Genomic DNA, 19690 nt, shown 5'->3' on the forward strand with positions numbered 1-19690 from the left:
AAGCATGGCGTAGGAGTAGTTGCAGATCCTCAGTTGTCTGTGTGTCTTTGTTGTGTTGGCTTCAGTGAAGAGGGCCCTCTTCTTTTGGACCTTCGCCGAAAAGTCTGGGAAGACTCTAATCACGCGATTTCCATATGGGATATTTCCTTTTAGTCTGGTGTAGAGGTCGACCGATATGGGTTTTTCTCTGGCCGATGCCGATACCGATATTTAGAAATCATGGCGGCCGATAGCCGATTATATGATGCCGATTTATTTTTATTTTTATTTTTTTGGGCCGATTATGTTAGGCCGATTTTATTTATTTTTTTCCTTTTTTATTTTATTTTTAATCCCCCTTGATCTAAACACACCTTTCCCACTGGGGCGTTTTTCAGGTGCTTTTGGGCTAAAAATGGCGCCTGTAAAGTGCCTGCAAAATGGCTCCCCTGCAGTCTGTGTGAAAGACAGTGCTTTCACACTGAAGCGATGCGCTGGCAGGATCTTAAAAAAAAGTCCTGCAAGCAGCACGTTTGGAGTGGTGTATACCGCTCCTCCACCACTCCTGCCCATTGATATGAATGGGCACCACTGCCGAAGTGCATGCAATGCGATTTGGCAGCAGTGCTTCACGGGCGCATTTAACCTCTTCCTTGGCCGCTAGCTGGGTTAGATGTGCCCCACTAGCAGCCAAATAGCACCGCTAAAATGATGGTAAAGAGCCGCTAAAACTTGCGTTTAACCATCAACGCCTGCCCGCTCCAGTGTGAAAGCAGCCTTCATAAGTGATACAGAAAATGTCTTACATTTAAACATTTATTAAACAAAACAAACCTCCAATCAGTTTACTTGTATGTATGATTTAGATAAAAAAAAAAAACCTATATATTAAATAAAAACAGGTAGTCAAAACTTTTGGACGAAAAAAAAATGGGCTAACTTTACTGTTTTTATTTTATTTTTATTTTTTAAATAGTGTATTTTTTTCCCCAAAAAAATGCATTTGAAAGACCTCTGTGCAAATGCCGTGTGACATAAAACATTGCAACAACCGCTATTTTATTCCCTAGGATCTCTGCTAAAAAAGTATATAATTTTTGGGGGGTCTAAGTGATTTTCTGGCAGAAAATACAGGATTTTTACTTGTAAGCAACAAGTGTCAGAAAAGATTTAGTCTTTAAATGGTTAAACTGAGAACTTCTACACACAGAGATTACTTCATTCATTGAAGTGTAAACATTGTATCTTTCTGTTCTTTTCTTGGCAGCCTGCCCAGAGGAGGAAGACGTTTCTATGACGACTCAGGCAACTTAGGCCTCATGCACACGAGACGCAGTTAAACGCGCGTTCAGATGCAGTTGGACAGTTTTTTCAACTGCCCCTGAACTCATTCAATGTTGTTCTATGTGTCCATGCACACAGTCTCGTTTTTTTCTGTTTTTATGCAGTTGCTTTTAATCTCGTTTTTCCAGAAGCAAAAAAATGCGTTCAGAAGCAAAAATTTCCACGTTTCAGACGCAAAACGCGGTAAAACGCCGCTACCGCGTTTAGCCGCGTTTGCGTTTATATGCGTTTTTAAAGGTGACCTTTTTTTTTTTTACATTAAAAATATCAAAAATTATTGCAAATGATGAAAAACCATTAGAAAAATATTTTAAACAATTGCAATTGCAAGTGGACAATCCACAACTTGTGGCAAGTGACATGGCAGGTGGCAAGTGGACAATCCATAACTTGTGGCAAGTGACATGGCATGTGCCAAGTGATGTGGCAAGTGGAGAATCCACAACTTGTGGCAGGTGACGCGGCAGGTGACGTGGCAGGTGACGCGGCAAGTGGAAAATCAACAACTTGTGGCAGGGGACGTGGCAAGTGACGTGGCGAGTGGATAATCAACAACTTGTGGCAAGTGGACAATCCACAACTTGTGGCAGGTGACGTGGCAAGTGGACAATCCACAACTTGTGGCAGGTGACGTGGCAGGTGACGCGGCAAGTGGAAAATCAACAACTTGTGGCAGGGGACGTGGCAAGTGACGTGGCGAGTGGATAATCAACAACTTGTGGCAAGTGGACAATCCACAACTTGTGGCAGGTGACGTGGCAAGTGGACAATCCACAACTTGTGGCAGGTGACGCGGCAAGTGGAAAATCAACAACTTGTGGCAGGGGACGTGGCAAGTGACGTGGCGAGTGGATAATCAACAACTTGTGGCAAGTGGACAATCCACAACTTGTGGCAGGTGACGTGGCAAGTGGACAATCCACAACTTGTGGCAGGTGACGTGGCAAGTGCCAAGTGATGTGGCAAGTGGAGAATCCACAACTTGTGGCAGGTGACGTGGCAGGTGACGCGGCAAGTGGAAAATCAACAACTTGTGGCAGGGGACGTGGCAAGTGACGTGGCGAGTGGATAATCAACAACTTGTGGCAAGTGGACAATCCACAACTTGTGGCAGGTGACGTGGCAAGTGGACAATCCACAACTTGTGGCAGGTGACGTGGCAAGTGGACAATCCACAACTTGTGGCAGGTGACGTGGCAAGTGGACAATCCACAACTTGTGGCAGGTGACGTGGCAAGTGGACAATCCACAACTTGTGGCAGGTGACGTGGCAAGTGGACAATCCACAACTTGTGGCAGGTGACGTGGCAAGTGGACAATCCACAACTTGTGGCAGGTGACGTGGCAAGTGGACAATCCACAACTTGTGGCAGGTGACGTGGCAAGTGGACAATCCACAACTTGTGGCAGGTGACGTGGCAAGTGGACAATCCACAACTTGTGGCAGGTGACGTGGCAAGTGGACAATCCACAACTTGTGGCAGGTGACGTGGCAAGTGGACAATCCACAACTTGTGGCAGGTGACGTGGCAAGTGGACAATCCACAACTTGTGGCAGGTGACGTGGCAAGTGGACAATCCACAACTTGTGGCAGGTGACAATCCACAACTTGTGGCAGGTGACAATCCACAACTTGTGGCAGGTGACAATCCACAACTTGTGGCAGGTGACAATCCACAACTTGTGGCAGGTGACAATCCACATCTTGTGGCAGGTGATGTGGCAGGTGGCAAGTGATGTGGCAAGTGGACAATCCACAACTTGTGACAGGTGACGTGGCAAGTCACGTGGGAAGTGGAAATCCACAACTTGTGGCAGGTGACGTGGCTGGTGACGTGGCAAGTGGACAATCCACAACTTGTGGCAGGTGACGTGGCAAGTGGACAATCCACAACTTGTGGCAGGTGACGTGGCAAGTGGACAATCCACAACTTGTGGCAGGTGACGTGGCAAGTGGACAATCCACAACTTGTGGCAGGTGACGTGGCAAGTGGACAATCCACAACTTGTGGCAGGTGACGTGGCAAGTGGACAATCCACAACTTGTGGCAGGTGACGTGGCAAGTGGACAATCCACAACTTGTGGCAGGTGACGTGGCAAGTGGACAATCCACAACTTGTGGCAGGTGATGTGGCAAGTGGACAATCCACAACTTGTGGCAGGTGACAATCCACAACTTGTGGCAGGTGATGTGGCAAGTGACGTGGCAAGTGGACAATCCATAACTTGTGGCAGGTGATGTGGCAAGTGATGTGGCAGATGATGCGACAAGTGGACAATCCACATCTTGTGGCAAGTGACATGGCAGGTGGCAAGTGATGTGGCAAGTGGACAATCCACAGCTTGTGGCAAGTGACATGGCAGGTGGCAAGTGGACAATCCACAGCTTGTGGCAAGTGGACAATCCACAACTTGTGACAGGTGACGTGGCAAGTCACGTGGGAAGTGGAAATCCACAACTTGTGGCAGGTGATGTGGCTGGTGACGTGGCAAGTGGACAATCCACAACTTGTGGCAGGTGACGTGGCAAGTGGACAATCCACAACTTGTGGCAGGTGACGTGGCAAGTGGACAATCCACAACTTGTGGCAGGTGACGTGGCAAGTGGACAATCCACAACTTGTGGCAGGTGACGTGGCAAGTGGACAATCCACAACTTGTGGCAGGTGACGTGGCAAGTGGACAATCCACAACTTGTGGCAGGTGATGTGGCAAGTGACGTGGCAAGTAGACTATCCACAACTTGTGGCAAGTGACGCGGCAAGGTGACAATACACAACTTGTGGCAAGTGGACAATCCACAACTTGTGGCAGGTGACAATCCACAACTTGTGGCAGGTGACAATCCACAACTTGTGGCAGGTGACAATCCACAACTTGTGGCAGGTGACAATCCACAACTTGTGGCAGGTGACAATCCACATCTTGTGGCAGGTGATGTGGCAGATGATGCGACAAGTGGACAATCCACATCTTGTGGCAAGTGACATGGCAGGTGGCAAGTGATGTGGCAAGTGGACAATCCACAACTTGTGACAGGTGACGTGGCAAGTCACGTGGGAAGTGGAAATCCACAACTTGTGGCAGGTGACGTGGCTGGTGACGTGGCAAGTGGACAATCCACAACTTGTGGCAGGTGACGTGGCAAGTGGACAATCCACAACTTGTGGCAGGTGACGTGGCAAGTGGACAATCCACAACTTGTGGCAGGTGACGTGGCAAGTGGACAATCCACAACTTGTGGCAGGTGACGTGGCAAGTGGACAATCCACAACTTGTGGCAGGTGACGTGGCAAGTGGACAATCCACAACTTGTGGCAGGTGACGTGGCAAGTGGACAATCCACAACTTGTGGCAGGTGATGTGGCAAGTGACGTGGCAAGTGGACAATCCACAACTTGTGGCAGGTGACAATCCACAACTTGTGGCAGGTGACGTGGCTGGTGACGTGGCAAGTGGACAATCCACATCTTGTGGCAAGTGACGTGGCAGGTGATGTGGCAAGTGACGTGGCAAGTGGACAATCCATAACTTGTGGCAGGTGATGTGGCAAGTGATGTGGCAGATGATGCGACAAGTGGACAATCCACATCTTGTGGCAAGTGACATGGCAGGTGGCAAGTGATGTGGCAAGTGGACAATCCACAGCTTGTGGCAAGTGACATGGCAGGTGGCAAGTGGACAATCCACAACTTGTGACAGGTGACGTGGCAAGTCACGTGGGAAGTGGAAATCCACAACTTGTGGCAGGTGATGTGGCTGGTGACGTGGCAAGTGGACAATCCACAACTTGTGGCAGGTGACGTGGCAAGTGGACAATCCACAACTTGTGGCAGGTGACGTGGCAAGTGGACAATCCACAACTTGTGGCAGGTGACGTGGCAAGTGGACAATCCACAACTTGTGGCAGGTGACGTGGCAAGTGGACAATCCACAACTTGTGGCAGGTGATGTGGCAAGTGACGTGGCAAGTAGACTATCCACAACTTGTGGCAAGTGACGTGGCAGCTGACGATCCACAACTTGTGGCAAGTGACGCGGCAAGGTGACAATACACAACTTGTGGCAAGTGACGCGGCAAGGTGACAATACACAACTTGTGGCAAGTGACGCGGCAAGGTGACAATACACAACTTGTGGCAAGTGACGCGGCAAGGTGACAATCCACAACTTGTGGCAGGTGACGTGGCAAGTGACCTGACAAGTGGACAATCCAAAACTTGTGGCAGGTGACGTGGCAGGTTGACAATCCACAACTTGTGGTAGGTGACGTGGCAGGTGATGTGGCAAGTGGACAATCCCCAACTTGTGGCAAGTGACGTGGCAAGTGGACAATCCAAAACTTGTGGCAGGTGACGTGGCAAGTGACGTGGCAGGTGATGTGGCAAGTCACGTGGCAAGTGGACAATCCACAACTTGTGGCAGATGACGTGGCAAGTGACGTGGCAGGTGATGTGGCAAGTGGACAATCCACAACTTGTGGCAGGTGCCGTGGCAAGTGACACGCTAAATACAAGTACACTGCAGCTCTCACAGCTGCTGCTACTCACTCTGGTCTCACAAAATTGCTGAAATAGTTAATACTGTTTTTTTGAGCTGGGGAGGGTCTATGATGTTAGCTTAACTAAACGCTTCTAGACGTAAACGCCGCTAAATCGCGGTAAAAATCGCGGCAAAACGCGCGTTTCTAAACGCCAGTTTTAACATGTGTCCAGCAGCGTTTGCATCTGCGTCTCGTGTGCATGAAGCCTTATACTGACTTCTATTACAGAAGTCATTTCAAAGTCCTGCTGCAGTTCTAAATCGGCTTTTTATCAGCACAATCGGCCGATGCCGATTAATTAAAAAAACTGCAAATATCGGCCGATATATCGGTCGACCTCTAGTCTGGTGGGACGGAGCACTATGTCGTGATCACGGTAATTTAGCATTTTAGCTATCAATGTCTGTGGCGGAGCTCCCTGAGGAGGCGGCTTGGCGGCCAGCCTGTGTGACCTTTCCACTATGAATGAGGTGGAGAATTCCACGTGGCCAAATGTAGCTTTTCCAGGAATGAGCCCTCCTCACCCTCAGGGAGACCAACAAATCGCAGGTTGCAGCATCTGAGGCAATTTTCCATGTTGTCCTGCGTGGCCATCACCGTGGAGAGTTGATGCTGTAAACGTTCTGTGGTCACCTGCAATGGCGGCACCTCATCCTCCATGTGGCTAATGCGGGTCTCCGCTTCTGTCACTCTTTCCTGGAGTTTTTGGAGATCCTGGCTCAGCAGGGAAACATCTATCTTTACCTCCTCTATCTTGCCCATAAGTGCGCTTTTGCAATCTGAAATGTCCTCAAGCACTCTGGCATCCGGGTCTGGGGGGGGGGGGGGGGCTGGCTTAGTTTTGGGTGGAGACATGTTCCCCTCAGGTGCAAGTCCGTTTGCGGGTGGGGGACAGCGTTTATCTGCGGTAGTGTAAGCCCCAGGATATTACATTTCGGATGTTGGGCAAGCGGAGCTCCCGTTCACCGCTCCTTACACCATGGCGGCCAGGCCACGCCCCCGGCCTCTAATATTTACTTGAAGTGTGGTATCAAACCAAAATCAAAATGAGGGTGCCTATTCTTAATGCGACAGCAACCAACAAAATAACTTTTTTAGTGGCTAAAAACAAAGGAGATCTATGCTACTATGAATATCAATCTACAAATCCATATACCTGTGCAAACATGCGCTTAAACCTACATCTATACATCTTTTAGGCAATAGGCTGCAGAATAGCAGCTATTTTTCATAGCCCAGTCCAAATATTTCTGCATGGACTGATAGGCGTGCGCGATACCCTCCCACCCCCGTTGATGTTCTGAGCTTTCTACTTGCTCTGCATCTCTGTGAGTGGCTAATTTTTATATTTTTACTTTTCACTTATTAAAACGGTACTACACCAAGAGCTTGCTTGGTGCTTCTCTCCCCTCTCCCTCTTCTGCAAAACCATTGCACAGAGCAGGTAAGTATGACCTGTTGTGTAAAAGTTAAACTTCTTACTCTGGTGTGCTGGCTTTGTAAATTGAGCCTTTTTTTTGTATGATCAAAGTAGAAAACTTCTACAGTTACTAAAATACTGTGCACTTGCTAGCCTAAAACTTCTGACCTGGTGTATAAATATTATGGACAATATTTTCTAAAGTCCCCATTTGCCTGTGTGTTGGTTGTTGCAGTTTTTGTTCCAGCTTGAGCTTAATTACTGTACAAGAAATTGGGTCCGCCAAAGTTTTCCACAAGTTCCTTGCTTGTTGACTGGGTTGGAAAACCTCTATCCAGTATTTTGAACACAAACAAGCCTATTTAATATAGTAAGTATACCAACTCCTAGCAAATAATCCAATCAGTGATCGGATTTCAACAAGCTGTACTTATTGGTGGTTTGGTTATCTATAGTACAGTGTTACTTAAACTGCATTGATTTACAGAGAATGGTTCACTGTTCTCATCTGTCCCTCCATTCATAGATTGTCAGCATAGCAATTATTTTGCTGTGTGTTTATTTTTTTGTTTTTTTCCCCCTCTTGTAAAATAGTTGTTGAAGAAAATGTACAAAAAGTACAATCTATCCTTTAGGATAGTTTTTTTTTATTATTATTTAAAGAAACCGGTTATACTTGCCTGCTCTGTGCAATGGTTTTGTACAATTCTCTTCTGGGGACCTCCTGCAGATGCTCCTGACTCCGCCCCCCCCCCCCCCCCGACTGAGTGCCCCTTCTATAGCAAGCCTGAGCCACACACTATGTGACCACAAAGAGCGTGGCTTGGCCCTGCCCCCTCACTGACTGTAATTGACAGTAGCAGGAGCCAATGGCTCCTGTTGCTGTCTCACTAAGCATATAAGGAGAGCGAGAGCTGCTGCTCTCATGCACCGCTCTGGATTGGGCTCAGGCACATAGAGGTACAATGCATGAAAGTGTAAAAAAAAAACCTTTTTTTTTTTTTCTTTTTTTTTTTTACCACTTAAGATCCATTCCTTCCCTACAATAAAACCTGTCATAGGAAAATAGGTCTGCTTTCTGCTGTGTATCTTTAGAAATGTAAGATTGTGGGGGAATCCAGACTATATTAACAAAATTAGAATCTTCAGTCAAAATGTAAATCGGCCCAAGTCTTTTTTTCGGTCTCTGCATATATTTCTAAACCTCAGCGCTGTATGGCCACAACATGAATCCACCTATCAACTATGATGGGCATCGGAGACCAAAGTGTGGAATTTCAAGGGAGATTGTGTGGTTACCGTTTCTCTACTGATCTGTGCAATGTTGAATTGCATGTTAAACTTTAGGCATCTGCATATAGCACTAGACATTAAAGCGGATCTTCAGTCATTTTTTTTCCATCTATTAAATCTTCTGCCCTTGTTTTAACTTTGGATAGTAAAACATTTTTTTTCCTGCCAGTAAATTCCTTATACAGCCCACTTCCTGTTTCGTGTCATTAACCTAGGCTTATGACAACATGCACAGCGCTCTCTCACGCTCTCATATGAGAGTTTGCCAGGAAGGGAGGGGGGGGGGGGCGTGAGTCATAAGAGGGCCAATGAAAGCTGCAGAGCTGTGTGTATAAATTCAGGAAGTGAACAGGCAGCAGCTTCCCAGTTAAAATGGCTGCAGCCCGACTTTGGGGAGGGAGAATTCTGCAGAATATTTGGCAAGTACAGAATCGCAGTGTGTGTATATATGCATGTGTGTATAATATAATATAATGCAAAGGGGTTTTATTGCGTAACAAATGTTGTTTTCTCTCAAAGTTTGGAGTGGCTGTTGTGATTACAAACCAGGTTGTAGCACAGGTGGATGGAGCCGCCATGTTTGCTGCTGATCCTAAAAAGCCCATTGGAGGAAATATTATTGCACATGCATCTACAACGAGGTATGACATAAGCAAAAGTTGCATTGTTTTATTTTATAGCTATTATATTCCTAGTGGTGTTGCGCACAATAAATATAACTTTTCGTGTTTTTTTTTTTTTTTGTTTTTTTAGACTGTACTTACGGAAGGGTAGAGGAGAGACCAGAATCTGTAAGATCTATGACTCTCCATGTCTGCCTGAGGCTGAGGCAATGTTTGCAATCAATGCAGATGGAGTGGGTGATGCCAAGGACTGAATGTTCACAAATACCATATAAATGCAACACGGCTTGCTCATACTGCAGAAAGGAATGTACAGAGGATGGGATATCAAGATAACTGCCATTGAAGAAAATATGCATTGTATAGTTAATGTCCCTAAAACCAAGTGTGTAACATTTCAACTGACATGAATTGTGTGGTTTTTTTTTTTTTTTTTGTGAATCTTTGATCTTGCTCACAGAACAAAGTACAGGCACAAAACAGAATTTACTGTACATTAATTGTTTTCACGTCACTTGCATTACTTGGACTTATTTTTCTTGATCTCCTCTTTCAATACACTGTCTACAATAGTAATGGAGTTAAAACCTCAATACCCACCCATAGTGACTAGCGAGGATAGTGTACATGATACTTTATTTGCACAAATAGTTACATTTTCAGGGCAAGCTATTAAATCCACGAGCAATACACAATCGCTTAAAACAGTTTAACAAACGCCATAAGAGATCAGCGCCTCCAAGTATCAGTCTCCTAAGTTTACACTCTATATTCAGGTACTGGTAAAAATGGAGCGCTTCTCCAAAATGTAATGTAATGTAATATAGCATGCAGATACCGCCACACACTGTATTCAACTCCAGCATAAGGTGAATGAACAAGTGGCTGCAGCTCACATCCCATCCCATTGGGCTTAATCGTACGATCTGAGCTGAAGCCAGTATAATATTCACCTTATACATTGGAGTCGAATACAGTGCGTGGCGGTTTCTGCATGCTAGATCACCTAAAATCGTTCTAATTTATAATGTAAACTACAAAAAAATTAACTGTTGCGAGCAACAACCTCTTTCGGCAACAGAATCTAAATCTGTACATAAGAATTTTCAGGTGACATCCCTCTTTATATGATGTTGTAAAAAGTTTTTTTTCTTTTGTTTTAGATTTGATGTGTAAATGTATATATTGATAAAATGGAATAAATAGAATAATAATTTCATACTTTTGCATTGATCATTGTTCTATATTTTTTTTTTCTTTTTAAAGAGGAACAAAACCATTAGCTGTGACAGTTATGTGGGCTCTTGGGTGAACTTTTGACCCCCTAAATGGCTGGTGTCATAGCTGATCACTTCTGCAGCACCATGGTAACTACATATCAAAATGTTTACTAAGATTCTGTCTTCAGCTTGTAAGGCCCCCCATTTATACTATATTTGCAGAGAAAACTTGTCCAACACAGTCCCAACATACACACGGTAATTTGCCTGATGTTTTCAGTTCAAACCACTATGCAGAAATCGTATGCACTGAGGAAAAGTAGCAGTGTGTTGCCAATGCAGTACACAACAAAGCTTGAATTAAATATAATTTTGTGACCTTTCAATAAAGATACGAAAAAGTAAACCTTAAACTACACACTGCATCGGTTTTCACAACGCATAATCAGCAGCTGCACTGTAATGCATGCTGTTTGTGGAAATAGATGCTAAATGATAGAAGGGTTTAGTTCTGCTTTAACAGTAAAAAAGAAAGATAAATTGGTATAACCACTAGGTGGTGCCTCAAATTATCAACTTTATAGAAAGTGATTTTCTGATCTTGATGCAATTGTCTATAGCTGCAAATTTACTGTAGGGCACATGTCAGTGTAACAGTTTTTCTGTTTGGGCTAAATTTAACAGAAAACATCCTTCTGAAACCATCATTTCTAACAATTGATAAATGTTATGAATTTAAGTAAAATGCACCTTTACTTTTGTAAGCACCTTCCAACTAACCTTATGGTTGGTAGAAAGCTCTATTCAGGTCCTGCAAGTTCTGGTACAGCCTTTAAAGCTTCCTTATTGCCAATATTCACCAGTAAGTCATGTAGGTAAACACTGCAGTTGCAAATTATAATTTCAGTAACTAAAGCAGGTGGATGGATTTTGAGTTGAACTTGACCTGGCCTAAAACTTTTCTAAGCCTAGGTTCACATTGCAGTGATTTGACATGTCAAAGTGCCTGCAGACTTTGCGTTGCCGCACTGATACCCAAAAGTAGTTTCTGTACTACTTTTGGCAACTTCAGGGTGAAATTTGTGCCGACATCTGTGCAGCAACCTGTGTGTGTGTGTGTATATATTGTAAGCTCTAACGAGCAGGGCCCTCTTATCCCGCCTGTATTTGTATTGTAAGTGTACGGTCTGCGCAGCGCTTTACAATATGAGGGCAAACTGCTGGCGCTATATAAATCCTGAATAATTATAATTATATATATATATATATATATATATATATATATATATATATATATATATATATATATATATATATATATATATATATATATATATAATGTGTGTGTGTATATAATTTATTTTTCCAGAGGATTGCTGCACTTTTTTTGTGAAGTTACAGCTCAAAGATTTCAGTTTCAGGCTCACATGCTTACACCCTTCCTCAGATCAGAACACATCTAACGTTTTGATCAAAGCCTTTTGCAGTGATGGTATTAAGAAAATTTATCCAATGAGCCTCCCATTTTCTTAAAATTTAGTTCACAATCGCCTTCTCTCCTATTTTTGTTAATGCCTTCAACACCATGTGTTTTAACAGGGAACTTGTATGCCCCTTCTGTAAAGTGTCTAGCTAGTGTTAATTGCATTAATTTATCTCTAATTGAGTATGTCTGGCTTTACAATCTTTTAAAGTTTTTGGGTTGTTTCACCAATACGTAATAATCCACAAGGACATTTTATGGCATAAATCACGTATGATGATTGCCAGGTTTAGTAGCCCTTGATTGGGATGTCAACGCCTTTGTGTGGATGCAATATGCTTTTTCCCTTTATCATTGAATTGCATTGGATACATGATAGACATGGAAATTATCCCAAATATTTTGGTTCCAGAAAAGTTATCCTGGGAATAAGAGCAGAAAATTGATCGTATCTTACTAATCGATCTCTCAAAGGCCTACCCTTTCTATATGAAGGTAATTGTAAATTGTAGAACTCTTCTACAGTGAGATAACGTTCCCTTAATGAATTCCAGTGTTTCTTAATTATATTAAAGACCATATGTAAAAATGGGTGAAATTGTGTAACAAAAGGTATTCTTAGTGTGTTTTTATTTTAATCTTATTTAGAGTTACACATTCGCTTTTACTGACGCTTCGGGATCATTTCTGTTAATTTAGCTTCCATTTCTTTCAATCTTTCTTCACAACGTTGTGGATCACTAACTATTCTCTGAACCCTCATAAGTTGGCTCTTAGGAATAGAATTGAAAACAGTTTGAGGGTGAAAACTGTCAAAATGTAACAATTGGTTGCAATTGGTACTTTTAACATGGAGATCACTATATCAATTTTCATCTGGTTGATTTTCAGCATGGTGTCCAGGAGGGGAATTTCTGTTCCACTGTACACCATATTGAATTTCAAACCAGTACTAGTTTCTGTACTACTGTTGGCAACTTTGGGTGTGATTTGTATAGACCTCTGTGCAACAACCAGCACAGTAGTCTCTGAAATTGCCCCCAAAGTCAGGACTGACATGCGGCAATGTGTGTGTGTGTGTTTGTGTATATATATGTGTTCATTCTCAATTCATTGGCTATCTATTTATATCCATTTCCTGTTTTATACTGTTCAACTACCCTTTCCCAGAATTAGGGGTTCTGTTGAAACCAAACCACGGTCAGGTAGACAAACTAAAATTTCAGGCAAAACTGCCAGGAGAATTGTGCAGGATGCAAAGAAAAACCCACAAATAACTTTGAATAGTAATACAGGACTCTCTGAAAACATGTGGTGTGGCTGTTTCAAGATGCACAATAAGTAGGCACTTAAAGAAAGATGGGCTGCATTGTCGAGTCGCCAGAAGAAAGCCATTACTACGCAAATGCCACTAAAAATCTGACTAGGAAATATATAGATGGGCAACTCCTATTCCAAAAAACTACTGCAGTAGGGAACAGACACAAAAGATACACTCCGCATCTTTCCAGATAACTGTTCCCTACTGCAGGACTTATTAATAATTTGGAAATGCTAATCAATATGAGGATAGGTGTTGCCTAGCTATAAAATCCCATGTCAGATGGGGAGCTTTGCCTAGGAGGGGATTTACAGGTAACCCCAAGAATCCAAAACAAGCTTGAGTTGATCTGGGAATTTCTGATAATCAGCCAGCTGAGGTAAGCCTTTTGATTACATTTGAGTTATCACACTTCCTTGATCAGTAAGGCATTTTTGGGCTAAAGGGTACCTATTTTACTCCCCTTAAACTGTATTGATTGGTGGTTATGTTGTCCATGTCTACTGTCCATCGGAGTGTTCTAGATAAAGGGAAGAATAGTGCTGTACGTAAATATAGTATACACATCTGTTAAAGTAGTAGAGGCAAGAGTATATAGGCTCAAGTAGAGAAAAGTCTTGGCCAGCCATTATACGCTTTTAAATTAAGTGAGAATGAAGGGTAAGAGACCCTAAAAAAAAAATGACCAGCGCAAGAGCAGTGCTATAAAAAATGAATCGAAGGTGCAGTTCTGCCTATACTGAGCCCCTAGATTAATGGTTATAGTGGACAGGGATCCACAATGGGTAACTGGATTACCAAAGTCCACAGGGACTAAGAATCATGCAGAGGAAACGGCTATCTAATGTGAGCAGGATGGATCAAGGGTGACAACACTAGACAGACGGGGGCATTTTGATTAGTTGTGGGATGAATTTGGGGTCAGGCACTACAACTAGAAAAAAGTTAAAACCGAATACTTTATATGTTGTCAGAGAGGGGAGATGAGCACTATGGCTGCCCATCTGCATCCCATACGTCACACACTCTAGCTTGTATGATCAAAGGATCTAAGAACAAAATAAGGAAAGCTGACTTTAAAGCAGGGACATATTAGAGTTAAAAGAAAATGAGAATGATATGCATGAGTTGTGTACAAATAGGGAAACGTTAACTATTTTAGAGAGAGATTAGTGTGTGTGTGTGAATGTAGAATGTTTGCTGGGATGAGAGATCAGCGATTAAGCTGGAAGGACACCATGCCAATTTTTTTTTTTTTTTTGACAAAACATTTATAAGAAAATGTGCCAGGTTAATTAAGTTAATGATAAACCATGTGATCACAATTATTTTTAAATCTGTTTTCCAAACATGGTAAAATTAAGGTTACATTGAACCGTGTACTACACAAATTGTTGTGTTAGGATAGATGCCACCTGCAGCCAGTTTTATAGGTTTATTTTTTATCTGGCTGAGAGCTTTCTGTTCTGTCATATAAAGAAACTTGGTCTTTTTATTTTTCAAATCCAAACCAGAATGTGTGGATAGTGAAAGGACGTGCCCCTTTTTCTTGTAAGTACCATGATATAAGCAGAATACTTATGCTATGACATCAGGAAAACGTCAGATGGAAACTAACAGAGCAAGCAATGAGAAATGTATAATATTGCCAGGAAAAAGTTGTCTTTTTGAAACATGAAACTGGAGTTCTTACACAAACGGCATGATGGAAAGCAAGCCATTGTAATATATCTGGACCCAGTAAGGAAGGGTTCACCCCGATATATCAGAGCTGTAGCTTTATGCAAAGGTGCAATTAGACAAATTAAGATGTTTTGGTCAAATTTTTAATGGTCCCATATTCTGCACAGCAAATGTAGAGCTAACTAAAGGTCTAATGAAAGGTTCAAAATATGAATTTGTTTATGTACAAATCTAACAATGAGAAAATGTGTACATTTTAATCCAGCCACCTTATTGCCTTTATTGGAGGAGGCTGGAAACAAAGGAAAAACACATGTATTAACCACTTCAGCCCTGGAAGATTTGGCTGCTCAATGACCAGAGCACTTTTTGCGATACGGTACTACATCGCTTTAACTGACAGTTGCACGGTCATGCGATGCTGTACCCAAACAAAATTGATGTCCTTTTCTGTTTTTTTTTTTTTTTTTTTCCCCCCACAAATAGCTTTCTTTTGGTATTTGATCATCTCTGCGGGTTTTTATTTTTTGCGCTATAAACAAAAAAAGCGACAGTTTTGGAAAAAACACTATTTTGTACTTTTTGCTATAATATCCCCAATTTTGGAAAGAAAAGCTAATTTTTTTTTCTCAGTTTAGGCCGATATGTATTCTACATATTTTTGATAATAAATTGCAATAAGTGTATATTGATTGGTTTGCGCAAAAGTTATAGCGTCTACAAAATAGGGGATTGATTTATGGCTTTTTTTTTTTTAAACTAGTAACGGTGGTTATCTGCTTTTTTATAAAAAAAATTCGTGACCGCAACATGGCAGGCACATCGGACACTTATGACATATTTTTGGGACCACTGACAATTATACAGTGATCAGTGCTATAAAAATGCACTGATTACTGTATAAATGTCACTGGCAGGGAAGAGGTTAACACTAGGGGTGATCACATGGTTAACTGTGTTCCCTGACAGTGTTCTAACTGTAGGGGGAGGGGACTGACTAGAGATGACAGATCGTGGTTCCTAGCTATTAGGAACTCATCTGCATCTCCTCTGAGCAGGGATTTGTGTGTTTACACACACGTCCCTGTTCTGCCTCTCGCCACCCCCGCCGTTTATCAGGCACGTGCCTCCTATCCTGCATAAAGGAGCCGACGTATAGCTATGACTGCTCGCAAGATCATGCCGACCTGCCGCAGTATAATGGTGGCTGGTTGGCAAATGGTTAAATTGATGTAGGAATTGGCTGCTGTAAGCCCAGTGCAGGACACTCCCTGAAGACCCAGATATTAAATTTTTTTGTAGATTTGATCCTGGTTTTATAGAGGATGGCAATACCCATATTGAGTGTGCAGTTTATCACCCAGAAGGTTACCTTGTATTCAGTGTCATTGGATCCTTCCCCCCCCATCTCAAACGGCTCCATGTTTTAACAAAAACTGAGCTATAAAGAGTATATATTCATAGAGAATTAGAGAGCTTTTAGTTCCATTTAAAGGGCCAGAAGTTTTTTTTTTATTTTATTTAACTTCGGCAGGTAAACTAACCAAGCATGCAAAGTTCATTTAGCTATACTGACATTAAAAATTCACACATGGATGCAGACCAGGTGTTGAAGGATGCTGCATTTACAGCCATCGGACGCTTGCTGGGTCTGTGAAACTCAGATTCCACCCTAGTTCTGGCCTTAATAATTCAACTTTAAGTATCCCAGAACAAGAAGAACAAGTGGTCCACAGGGGGTAACTTATTATGAAACGGGCTTTTGGAAAAATTTGATTTTTTTTTTTTGTCTGCCAGTCAGTTTTTTTTTTCTACAGATTGACAGATGGACCGTGTCATCAGGCACAAGCAGTTATGGGTAACTTGGTAAATGAGCATGGGCTAGAGCCAGGGTTCTCCAGGGTTTTTTTTTTTTATTTATTATCACTTCTTGTTTTACCTGTTATCAAAAGCTGAACATCCCTTTCAGAGATTGCAAAAAGATATATCCAGATGCCCAAGTCAGGATTATAAGAGTATGCATTTTGTCTGTATGGACATGTTTTCAGGATGTCCAGTGGCAAATGCTACTGCAAAGGCACACAGTAAAACGTGCTGTCAGAAGTAGTTTGTAAGTACAGAGGAAATCTTTTTTTATAGGAGAGTCCTTACTAGAAGTTGGTTCTATTTTTACACTCCCTACTGTCTACAGTGTAGTGAAAAAGTAGATTAAGAAACAAAGACTTTTGCCTGAATATTTTCTTATATTTTATCAAGCCCCTAAGGGGATGTTGGACTCTCTCCCTATGGGATTTGGTTTGGGAGTGTTAATCACTTTGCTTCGATTGTTTCAGCAGCTCAAGTCCTCCATTCGGATCTCGCAGAGATCCTTTAAGGTTTTTGACAAACTCATTTATGTATTTTCTCTCCAATTCCAGATCCTAAAACTTTGGAAGGATCTAAAACTAAAGTCAGGTGACTTGTGGATTAAGAGACCTTTATATATAAGGAAATGTTTGGAGACTCAATACAGAATCTATTTAATGTACAGTTGTGCAAAACTTGAAGGAAAGGTCACCTGGATCCACACCAGACACTGCAAAAATGACTAAATGAACCGCTTCACGCTGTTAAACGTCAGCAGAAGGGCACGTACAGGCAGAATCGCGTACCTATACATTTTCCCTTTGCTCTATGTTGCTCCATGTAAGAGGCGGGGGCACGCCAGCGGGAAGTTCCGTGAGTTGGGTTGCGGGTCCCGTGGACTCAATCGTCGTGGGGATACCCGCGATTGTCTCACGGAGAGGAAGAATGGGGAAATTCTAAAGTAAACAAGCATCTCCCCGTTCTGCCTAGCAACAGGGTCACTGATCTCTGCTCCCTGTGATTGGAGCAGAGATCAGTGTTTTGTGAAACACAGCCACCCCCACAGCTAGTAACATGCCCCTAGGACACACTTAATCCCTACACTGCCACCTAGTGGTTAACCCCTTCACTGCCAGTGTCATTTACACATTTGTATAGCATTTTTTTTTTCTTAAGTTCGGCAACTGACACGGCTCCTTTCTTATACCATCGGGTTGTTGCGCCACCTTCAGGAGAGGACTAGGCAGAACATGTTAATATGTTATAATAAAACTATAACTTTCTAGTTCTGCCCAAGGGCCGGTCCCTTGGGTAACAACCCCCCAGCCTGCTACTGCAGCCTCAGTTTTTTTTTTCTGCCTAGTGAAGAAGGACCTAGGAACCCATTGGTCCGTGGATTTTTCTGAAGAAGTTTGCTTTTTGCACAAGATGAAAGATCCTGTGATCTGCTATCAACAGCCGGCTGGGTGACAGGCTGGATACTCTTTATCCTTGTAGTCTCCCCAGCCTGACCAGTGAGCGTGTGCAGACCAGAGCTCCACGCTGGATCGCCCACAACATGCCCCCTGCTCCAGGGGCAGCCGGTGGGCGTAATGGCCCGGGGCACACATATGACCGAGCTACTGATGTCTGTGTCAGTCAGATTGGTAAGTACAGCTCTCCCTGCCTCAGTGGGGCTGAGCAGCTGGGCATTCCCTGGGAGGTCGATTCAGGGGTCCCTCACCTCCCTATTTTCCCTCCCCCTTTCCTTGTGGGGGATGCTGCTGAGTGGTGTGTGTGCCATAGAGGGGCTCCCCGGGGGGGGACTCTCACCTGGGGTGGGGACTGCGCTGGGTAGATGCACCCTGGATGTCTGTAGGTCAGGGTGGTGAGTCCTGCGGTAGGGGCTCCTCAGTCTGCAGCCGTTAGGAGGGTGGGGCCCTCACTGTCCTATGTCCCCAACAGGTGGCAGACAGGGTAGGGTCAGCATGGCTTCAGAAACTGGTGTGTGTTCCCCCGAAATCCAGGGAATTCCAACCGGCTCGCCTGCAGACAGTGCAGTGCCTCTGAAACCTTTGTTGGCGGTCCTTAGTTTGTTGCCAAAATGGAGGCGGTGCATGGGCGCAAAGGTGGTAAAAAATGCCCCCCGTCCGGGGAGAGCTCTGACGCAGACTTGGGCCTATCTGCGGCTGGTGCCTCCTGTTTCAGACGATACTGACCAGGACCGTTCGGACAGTGAGGATGATTCCCCGTCCGAGGCCGTGCGCGATAAAGCGCTTATTGGAGCACTTATCACAGCTGTGCCTGATACCTTGAATATTCAGGAGCCAGCAGATCCCTCTGCTGATGTAGTGGTCCCTTTTGGGTCCCGTACGCTAGCCCGTACACCTAAGGTGTTTCCGTATCTGACTTATTTAGATAAGTTCATATGCAAGGAATGGGGTCGACCGCAATGGACCTTTTTGGTCCCCAAATACATGGAGGTGCGTTGCCCCTTTTTGAGGAGAGCCTTCTCAAAAAGTGGTCAGCTCCTCCGGCCATGGACCCCCCAGTATCCAGGTTAAACCAAGTAATTACGATCCCGGTAGAGGGGACTCCTGCCTTTTAAGGACCCCACGGACAGGAAGGCAGAGGCAGTGGCTCGTTCTTTGTTTATGCTTGTGGTGTCAGCAATGCGACCAGTACTGGCATCTGCACTTGTCACAGACACTGAGTGGGCAAAACTTTTGCACTGCAAATTGGGGGAGCAACAGGCTTCTCCTGTCTGTGCGGAACTAGCAGACCAGTTAGTGCAAGGCCTTAGGGTACGTTTTTTGACGCAGCCCTGGATACCCATCCTCAGTTATCCAGGGCTTCAGTGTCAGCAGTGGTGCTGAGGGGCCTGATTTTGCTAAAATGCTGGGGGTCTGACCAAAAAAAAAAAAAAAAGCCCTGACGGATCTACCCTTCATTGGA

At 43.7% G+C, this 19690-nt stretch overlaps 1 protein-coding gene across 5 annotated transcripts in view; it reads left to right on the plus strand.

The window, feature by feature from the left end:
* RAD51 (RAD51 recombinase) overlaps window positions 1–10423 on the plus strand; it is a 94301-nt gene extending 83878 nt beyond the window's left edge. For all 5 annotated transcript variants that reach the window (XM_077464896.1, XM_077464897.1, XM_077464898.1 and 2 more), the window contains 2 exons: window positions 9101–9222; window positions 9335–10423. In XM_077464896.1, coding sequence (XP_077321022.1) covers window positions 9101–9222; window positions 9335–9458 — 246 coding nt within the window. In that variant the 3' untranslated portion in view covers window positions 9459–10423. The remainder of the gene's footprint in view (window positions 1–9100; window positions 9223–9334) is intronic.
* The last annotated feature ends 9267 nt before the right edge of the window (window positions 10424–19690 follow it).

The sequence above is a fragment of the Lithobates pipiens genome, unplaced genomic scaffold (genome assembly GCF_037356315.1).
Source record: "Lithobates pipiens isolate NorthernLeopardFrog02 unplaced genomic scaffold, aLitPip1_a1.2 Scaffold_30, whole genome shotgun sequence".
NCBI lineage: Eukaryota > Metazoa > Chordata > Amphibia > Anura > Ranidae > Lithobates > Lithobates pipiens.